Source organism: Apaloderma vittatum, unplaced genomic scaffold, assembly GCF_000703405.1.
Source record: "Apaloderma vittatum isolate BGI_N311 unplaced genomic scaffold, ASM70340v1 scaffold14480, whole genome shotgun sequence".
NCBI lineage: Eukaryota > Metazoa > Chordata > Aves > Trogoniformes > Trogonidae > Apaloderma > Apaloderma vittatum.
The window spans coordinates 18616-28055 of NW_009696319.1; the positions used below are offsets into that span (position 1 = coordinate 18616).

Sequence of the window (9440 nt, forward strand, 5' to 3'; positions counted from 1 at the left end):
CTCATCCTCCTTCTCCCCCTTCATGTGTATTTTGGTTTTAGGCCACCTCGACCAGGCACTCCCGAGATGTCCAAAGTGAAGGCAGCCCCTTCGATTTCAAGTCATGCAGCCCAAGGACAAATCAAGCAAGGTAAAAACCGCTCGCTTCGGAACCGCTTGCTGTGTCCCTTCAGCTCTTGACGCCCAAGTTAGCACCTGGTTGTCACGTGATAAAGATATTGCTTAGCTCCTTTGTGGGAGGAGAAAGTAGTGTAGTGGTCTAAATAAACCCCAACTTTGTCTTTTCAAGCTGTATGACTACAGAGGAACTTGCTGTATGTGAATCAATTGCACTTTGCAGAATACACTTTGACATTTACCACAAGGCACAAGCTTTAAAGATTTACTCTGAAGCTATGTGTATGTCCTCCAAATGTCTTTAAGCTATGGAATTGCTCTAGTATTAGAGAGCTACTAAGCACAACAGGTAATTTGTACATCAGCAGGGGAATTTTCTTCACTTGTATGCAAAAAAGGGTGATGTTTGTATCTGAGGAGAAAGGCTGCCCACCAGCAATACTTCTGTGTATTTTTTTTTTTTTCCTAGAATATAAATATTCATTTACTGTCATCTTTGGTTGGAAAGGGAAAAGCAGCATCAGGACTTGCATGTGTAAAGCTTTTTTTTTTTTTCCCCATGATCAGAGGGGCTACATAAATAGAGAATGAGCAGTCGATAACAAAAAGCAGAAATAAAGTCAAGACTCTTGTCTCAACAGGTGGTGGTTTTTCAGTTTTGGTTTGGGGGGAACATTGTGTTTTCTGTGACTTTTATTTTTTTAAACAGCCGTTTCCTTTTCCCCTTTGAAAGCTAATTTTCTGAAAGGTCAGGACTCCTCAGAGATAGTATCTGTAGGGCAAATTCAATGCAAGAGAAAACAGCACCGAGAGGATCAGGGTCTGTGTTTTGTTTTGGAAGATACAGTCCCGTTATGATTTCACTTTCTCAACTGACAACTGCTTAATTTTAATTTGAGTTAGCTTGGCTGACTTCAGGGACCCACATACTTCAGTGTTTATATTTAAGCAACACTTAGAGCTTTGAGAGAAACAATTGATAGAAATGAAATTGTGTGCTGTCAACAATGCAGAGAACCGCTCCTGATGCTAATTTGTCACCTCTTTCTGTGTCTGGTGGGACGCTCAAGGGGGGAACCAGGGTAGTTTCTGACTGGGCAGGTTTCCTCAGTGGCTTACTTTCCCATCCCCTTCTGCACCACTTGCAGTATCTAGCCGCTCATGAATTTCTCGTGCTGCTCTTCTCTAAAATCAGTTAAATGCGATTAATGCATTTGGTGCCGTGCCTGATCTCCGTCAGTTTGACCTGTGTTTGCCCCGAGACGAGCACAGCTCCGTGCTCCTCAGCTCCCGGGCCAGCTGCTTCCACTGCGGGGCTTGGTGTAATTCCTGACCCTGGAAGAGCCCAAACAACTGCAGCAAAATGAGGAAAAACTAAAACCTTCAGCGTCAGACTTAAGGTTCAGTTAGAGGTGGTTTTGTGTTTTTACAAACAAGCTTTTTCATCTGATAAACAGCTTTTTTTTTTTTAATACAACTACCGAAAGTAGCTTTTGCTCTGACGATTTACGCCGGTCGTCCTGTCACCGTACACGTGCCACCGTGGTGCGTTTGTGCAGCAAGGATGGCAAAAGGAGTTTTGCTGCAGATGTCGCACGGTGACAAAAGAAGTTCACTGCCTGGAAAGCAAACAGGCGATTCGGGAGACAATGCTTAATCGGGCCGGAGCTTGAACCCATTGTTGTTCTGCAACGGAATAAAAGAGGAGGATTAATTTGAAGATGCTTGTGCATGACATATGGTAATGTCCCTATAGGAAGGAAGTGTCAGGGAGCGACCTCTAAATCTCCACGTTGACCTCGGGGTGCAGCATGTGTGTGCCATAAGGGCTGCGCGGCTTTTCATGTGGTAATAGTAAGCCGGGAAGCATGAGTACAAGTCGAATGTTTAGGACTGCTTTTAAATTACGTTTACTCCAAGAAATGATGCAGCTTACAAAATAAATGTCGTGGATGCCACTTTCTTTGAGCAACCTGGGTGGACTGTGCTCTCATATATTTGCTTGCCTGGAGCAGGCTTTGTGTGCTTTTTCTTTTCGAGTCTTTCTTTGGTACAGGTTTAAAATTGTTTGAATGGAGACACTTGTAAAATGAGCTTGTATTAAAACTATCCGTCAGGAGCACATTCGGTGATGTTTCAGCGTGACAGATGGGGCAGCCCAGGTTTAAAAAAAGGGCTCCTTTGGGGTGTTATTAATGAGGAGCACAAATTCCAAATCTAGCTAAATACATGAAAAGCACAGGAAGAAGCAGCAAACCCCCTGTTCTTAAAATTCATGGTCAAGTGTGTTGTCAAACCGAGCCTGGCTCTCTGAGACCCGTTTGTAACGGCTTTATTTGCAGGTGCTCCTGTCGTTCCAAAACACGCCAGTCTGTTAGCGTGTCTGTGTTTCTCTGCAGTTGCATGTCCTCCTCTCACTGGCATTGCACTTCTTGTAAAACCTAGAAATTATTATTTTTTTTAAGTTTAATATTACCACGGTTTCCTCCAGTTTTGTTTTTCATTCTTCAGTGATACTAATCTGTTTTTTCAGAAGCCGCTCTCCTCACTTTCCTTTTTATTTTTTTTTCTTTCTGTTTTTTCTTCTTTCCTCTGCAAGTCGCTCCTGCTGTTTCTTCTAGCACTGAAGCTGGTCACTCTGGCTCTGACACTGCTCCTACTTTACATACCTGTTTCTTAGTCAATGAAGGTATTCTTTCCTCACTTTTCTATCTTATTTGTCTTTTACTTTCAACTAATGTCGCTTATCATTGTTACGACTTTAATTTGATCTGCGTAGGGGTTTTTCTTTGCGCAAGAGAGGCAACGAGGGGATTTGTTAATGCTGGCAGGGGGTGAGCAGGTCCAGTGTGTGGGGCTTGGACTGCCTGTAAATTCAGTTCCCAGCTAGTGTGTCAAGGTGTATCCCTGTCGACAAATTGAGAATTTTTATGCCCTTGTTACTAAGCTATAAATTCCTGCTTTCATGTATCTCAAGTAGTAGAAGCAGCACTCCCTTGAATTTGGAACTTCCTCTTCTTCAAGGAAAATAGCCCTAACAGTTTCTTTTCTCGTAGCTCCATCAAGAGCTCGATGAGTTAAAATATTTAGATCTTCATGCTCAGTATCGCTGACAAATCTAAAACTACAGATTGATGTGCTTGCCTCGAGTATTTCTCAAGCCCGTGTAGAGCATAATACTAGAAGGATTCTTTGCTACTGACTACTTTACAAGCATTTTTACAAGCTACGTTGTTTGATATGCTTATCTTTACTGGTTTTAACTTCTCAGTGTCGCAGGCTTGTAGTAGGAATCCACCTAAAGTGAAGGAAGCTTTAGATGGAGAGATAAGAAGAGCAGACAAGCACGTGCTTGTACCTATTAGCATAGCTTTAAAAACGAGCCTGAAAATTCTGTGTCATCTTCCCAGTGGTAATTCCTATGCTAAGTTCTCTAACTGAATTATGTCACACTGCTGTGTAGGGCATTAAATATAAGTAATGCAAATTATGCTTTGGACAAGGCTTCGAAGTCTTGAACTCTGAGCTATGGCTTCTGCTTTTGCAAAAAAAAATAAAAAGCCCTCCTATTTTAGGGCCTTGATGGCATTTGGAAGCGCGTAGGTGTTGTTGCGTTACCTTGCGGGTGTGCTGTGTTTCGCCAGGGTGGAGCCAGCTGGCCGCCATGCACTGCGTGATGCTGCCCGACCTGCTGGGGCTGGACAAGTTCAGACCTCCCCTTCTGGAGATGCTGGCTCGCAGGTGGCAGGATCGATGCTTGGAGGCGAGTTCAGTAATAATTTCGTACTGCTAAGGTTTGGGGGGGGCTTGTGTGGTGTTTTACTGATCATATTTTCCCTTATTATAAAGAAAATCCCTAATTTTTTTTTCTGATGGAAATTCCTGCAGTGTTCCTTTTGCATTCAATAAGCTAATTTTTCAGTTAACCCATCAAAATGTTGAAAAGGGATCAGCTTTTGGATGCTGCACCTATATTTTTAAATAAATTATTGGCTTACAAACTTCTCTGATTTCACTAAGGCTTGGGATTAGAAAAAGCTACCCTATGTTTTTCAAGAGACTGCTGAGTCGCTTTATTTTGTGGAGCGTGTGTACGGTGGCCAGTAAATGAAAATCCCGATTTTTTTTTTCTGATGTAAATTCCTGCAGTTTTCCTTTTGGATTCAGTAAGGTGATTTTTCAGTTAACCCAATTTCAAAATGTTGAAAAGGGATCACGTCTAGATACATATATGGGGCTTTTGGATGCTGCACCTATATTTTTAAATAAATTATTGGCTTAGAAACTTCTCTGATTTCACTAAGGCTTGGGATTAGAAAAAGCTACCCTATGTTTTTCAAGAGACTGCTGAGTCGCTTTATTTTGTGGAGCGTGTGTACGGTGGCCAGTAAATGGTTTGTCACCCAGCTGTGTGATAAATGACTGGTGGGCCTCGACACTACACCTGTGCTGGCGTGGCAAAAAATCGCGTTGACTCTGCAGCTTTCCCCTAGGAAAGGAGCAACAGGGCTGGGGCGTAGGCTCCGTATGCCCACCGCAGTCCTGTAACGTAACTCTAAGAAAACTGCTGCTTGGTGTAAAAATCGCGATTTGGTTGTCCCGTTTTGATTTTGGGGAACCTTCTTAATGTATATTTTTCTCTGCTTTCGTTTTTCAGTCTTCGTGATGAGCGATGCTTTCTTGTGGTTGCTAAATCACGCCGAAAGCGTGCCCGTCACTATTTGACGTTTGAACGAGTGGTGTTCCTGTTGGCTTTACAGGTGAGAGAAGCGGCCCAGGCCCTGCTGCTGGCAGAACTGAGGAGAATCGAGCAGGCAGGTCGGAAAGAAACCATTGACGCGTGGGCACCTTATTTACCCCAGTACATCGACAGCGTCATCTCGCGTAAGTAGCGCTGTGCTAAACCCCAGAATCGCTCGGATGCTGGATAAAAAGGTATTTGGTACGTGCAGTTCTGCCAATCTAGGGGAAAAATCTAGTGTTATATAGAAAATTACTCAAAGATTTCGAGGTGGTTTCAGAGTCATGAAGACACTTAAGGCTGCTGATGTCGATTGGGTAAATCGAACACAGGCTGTGCTTTGGAGGTGGCTGTGAAAAGGGCTGGTAAAATGCCAAGGTACTGGTGGTAGCACACATTCCTTCTCAAAGAATGTGTAATTCCGTGACAGAAATGGTTAGAAAAGGACCCTTTGGCATCCCAAGATTATAAAAAGGTTTGGAAAGGCGCTGGTGCATCTGATGCAATTCCTGCTCGGTCGGATGTTCAGAGCCGTGGGTTACCAAGTGTTGCCAGGAGTTACTGGGTAAAAGTTATTCTCCAAATCAATCATATAGCTTCTGACTGCTGCTTAACCTGTTGCCTATTTTCATTTTAGTCGTCGTTATTACAGCAGAGGTTGTACAGACTCTAAAAGTATATTCTTGGAAGCATCATGTCCAAGATCATCATCATCATCCAAGAAACTTGCCGTGTAGAACAGTGTCCCGATGCATCTGCTGCGTCCAACAAACCAGGACAAATTCAGATTTTCATGAATGAGTCTGCTTCCAAGTCATAGCTGCTCACCTCTCCTCAAATGAGGTTCTTTTTCCACTGAAGAATGTCATTTCTAGTCAGAGAAAGATCTCTATTAAATACCAATTGATTTTTGAGAGATGTGTAATAATCTTATTAAATCTAAATTGAGTGCATAAATTACTACGCGGAAGACAGTACTTTAAAGGGATGTTGAGAATTTGCTGGCGAGGCTAAGCTGCTGTTAATTACCGCCGTGGGCCAGGGAGCGTTTGCTCTAGGAGGGGGATGTCGCAGCACCCTCAGGTGTGCAGCCCAGCAGCCAATAATTGAGAAACGTGTGTTGTACGTACGCGTCACACGGGCGGGTGTTGGGGCCCTTTTGTGTGTTAGGATGTCGTTTCTGATTCATCTCCTTCCGAGGTGGGTTATGCTCAGCGTGGAGAATACAGCTGCAGTTGCTCTGTACTCTCAGGAGTAGCTGCATTTGCTCTTTACTCTCAGGAGTAGCTGCTCTGGCAGCTGTTGATGGTTACTAATTTCTCAGCTCTGGAGTGCTGGTGAATGACCTTGTTGGGTACAAGGTTATGGTCTTAATGGCGTTGAAGTGGATATAAGCCGCCAGGTCGTGCCTGCTTTAGCTCATCTGCTGTTTCCAAAGCAGGAACTTCTCTTTAATGTACTTGAAAACAGCCAGGGATTCAGATTTGTTTCAGTAAGTTGCTATTTCTGGTACTCCTCATTAATTAAACGGTTTTAGAGAAGAGTGTGCAGTTCTGTTCTACGTGTGTGTCGGTCGGAAGAGTAATATTTTGCTCTGCCTCTCCTGCTTCTGTATGCAGTTCTGTTCTACGTGTGCGTCGGTCGGAAGCGTAATATTTTGCTCTGCCTCTCCTGCTTCTGTTTGTGCTCAGGTTAGAAGCATGGAATGCCTTTTTACAGCGACAGTCGGAGACTGAATAGCAAAATGGATTTATTTATTTTTTATTAACGGTGTTGAAAGTTGTGAATTAAGTTTACTTTGTGTTCAGAATGACAGCGCTGAGAAGGTATTTGATAGTGCTATTGCCTGGGTAAGTTTAGACACAGCGTCACTGTCCATAGGAGCTTACACAGAGGTGCTGACACTCTGAAGAAGAAGAATTACACTAGCAGGGAGGAGAATCAAAATAATGAGCTACAAATGTTGCTGTTGTTGCTAAAGAGTATTCAAGTGTTTACATCAGTTGTGTGGTAAGACACAACTGAAAACTGGCCTGGTTGTTTGGGTTTTTTTAAAGGTCTGAGGAGCAATTGAAAGGGATAGGAGTTATTTAGGATGGCCAGAATGGACGCAGCGGTCTGGTGAAAAGTGTAGTTTTACGCTAGAAAGGTAAGGAGATGAAATAGAAGAGATTAAAGAAATACCACTTGGATTCCTTTATCTTCCACTTCCCTTGATCTAGGGGTATGAGTTATTATCAGCATATTTTTGCATCCAGCATGATGTAGAAGCCCTGCTTTTCCTGTGCATTAGCAGGACTGTTTAAACGAGATACAAAGTATTTTGTCGTGTGCTTTCAGCCAGCTCCTGAACGAACCAAACGTGTGGTACTAGTGGACAGAGAGGAAATCTTTGGAAATGTTGGGCCTTTAGCAAAACACTTCCTTTCATAATGCCTTGGTTGAATTGTAGGGCTCATGCTGGGAATAACCCAAGATTATAACTGAGCAGAGCATAAACCAGTGGTTTATAAGTTTAATCCCTTGGCATTACATGGCACAATGTGGTGTTCGGTTTCTACTGCATCCCAACCCAGCCGAGATGGGATGAGTCAGCCGAATTCATGTGCTCTGAAAGTCACCTGGAAAAACAGCACTTGTGCCAAGTATCGAGCAGAGATCTAAGAAATTCTGTATTTTGTGGCTAAATAGGTTGTTAGTGCACAGTATGCATCTGATATTTTTAATGATGCTAGAAGACAGCAGAAAAAGAAGAAAACACAGAGATTCACAGTGTGGCAAAGATTTTGACAAGGTAGGTTTGCGAGCAGCCTGCATACAGCACGAAGGCAAACCAGAAAGGAGTTGTTCTTTGCTTCGTCTGTGTTTCGTAGAGCTGCAGCGCGTGGTTCAGGATCTCGAGAGATAATTACTGTTTTTTCCCCAATCTGAGGGTGTTGTGTACCAAAATCACTGACGTCCGTGGGTGTCGGATTGCTTCTTTCAGCCGGAGTGACCACGGAAGCCATTCAGACTGGCAGCGCAAGCCCGGACTCGCTGGGAACTGAAGCAAAAGTTCAAGAAGAGGAGCACGATCTGGTTGACGACGACATCACAGCAGGTGAGCATTGATGTGACGAATGTTATTTTTTGACATTTGAGGTACTGTGTGAAGGAAACACAGCCCTGGCGCATCTGTAGTGAGCCTGGTTTTATCCCCTTCCCCCGTCGAACCTAGTTTATTGGCCAAGCTGCGGGCGTTCCTGTGAAGGCATTTGAGTCAGGCCCCTGATAAAATACCTGGAGCCCCGATGAAGTGCAGTTGTACTTCAGCTCTGCTGGGGTTACTGTGCCTATCCCAGGTCATCTACATTTGATCCGGCTGCAGCCCCTTCCCCCTTCACGTCTAGCTGAAAGATCGCTCTGAGCATCCCGCCAGCTTGTGACCCGGGATCCTTTTTCCCCATTGGAGTCATTTGAGCCCCACCTGGTTTTGGTAGAGCAGGTGGGTCTGTCCTGGAATGCACCGAAAATACCTACGTGAGTGGTCTCTTCTGGATAACTAAAAGTAGAGCAAATATTTTTGCTTAAATAATTCACATGTGGACACCAACATTTTCTCCTATTTTGACATAGAATCCACTGGCTTCGGTGGTCAAAATTTTGCAGTTTGTCTCAAATTGGCTTTTTCCAAATGTAAAACGTTTTAAAGACAGTGTAGTTAACGTATGTGGAAATCCAGCTTTTTGTGCTTTAGCGCAGGTGCAGCCGCATCTCTTGGGAGTGTAAAACAAGGATGTGGCTGAGCAGAGGACGGGGATGAAGGGTGAAACGTCAGGGATGCTGGGGAAAAGGCAGTGGTGTAGGGCATCGCTACCCCCCGCGGGTTTTTTTACTTACAAAGCAAAGGATATAATGGCATAAACAGGCTGTCTTTAGAAATCCACTGAATTTACTTTGTGGAGCTTTTCTGGAAATGAGGAACTTGGAGGTAGTTACTTGAAGAACTTGGAGGTAGTTACTTGAAGAACTTGGAGGTAGTTACTTGAAGGTTGCAAAGTGTTTACCTCCGAGCTCCGCGGCGTGAGCTTAGCGATGGAAATACGGAAGGGATTGGGGCCAGCGTGGCATATCTCCTCCGTACTGCGTGGATTCCTCTTGTAGTTAATTGGCAGAAACTCCTGGCAGGTTTGGAATGAATTTAGTTCTAATTAATTCCCAGGGTAACTGTAGATGTTTCCAGAGTTAGCAGAGGTGTTCGTACTGCTTGTGGTTGTAACGGGAGTGACTTTTGCCACAAAGAGCTTGTTCAGATCTCTGACCTCCTAACCTGGACAACACCGCCAGCTCTTCAGCATTGCACAAGGTGGATTTTTTCCCTGGTAATCAAAATACACTTTCTATAGTCGCGTAACGGAGTCTCCGTTGAGCACAGGCTAACGTGTGGCTTGTGTGTTGTACAGACACGGTTGTTCCTGGAACGGGAGAGATCCAGCAGTTACAGCAGCACACGTGCAAAAGTTTATATGGAAACTAAAAGCTGCCGGGAATGCTGCTGGTAGATGTTTGTCAGCTGGAAAATGTGCTCTTTGACATCTTTTTT

At 44.0% G+C, this 9440-nt stretch overlaps 1 protein-coding gene across 1 annotated transcript in view; it reads left to right on the forward strand.

Annotated features, from left to right (window-relative positions):
- The window catches only part of WDR7 (WD repeat domain 7), a gene marked incomplete at its 3' end in the record, with an annotated part of 18528 nt that extends 10570 nt beyond the window's left edge, over positions 1 to 7958 (forward strand). Inside the window, 5 exon segments of the mRNA XM_009874471.1 lie at positions 42 to 130; positions 2717 to 2806; positions 3762 to 3880; positions 4878 to 5001; positions 7845 to 7958. Of these exon segments, the coding sequence (XP_009872773.1) occupies positions 42 to 130; positions 2717 to 2806; positions 3762 to 3880; positions 4878 to 5001; positions 7845 to 7958 (536 nt within the window).
- Positions 7959 to 9440: the final 1482 nt, after the last annotated feature.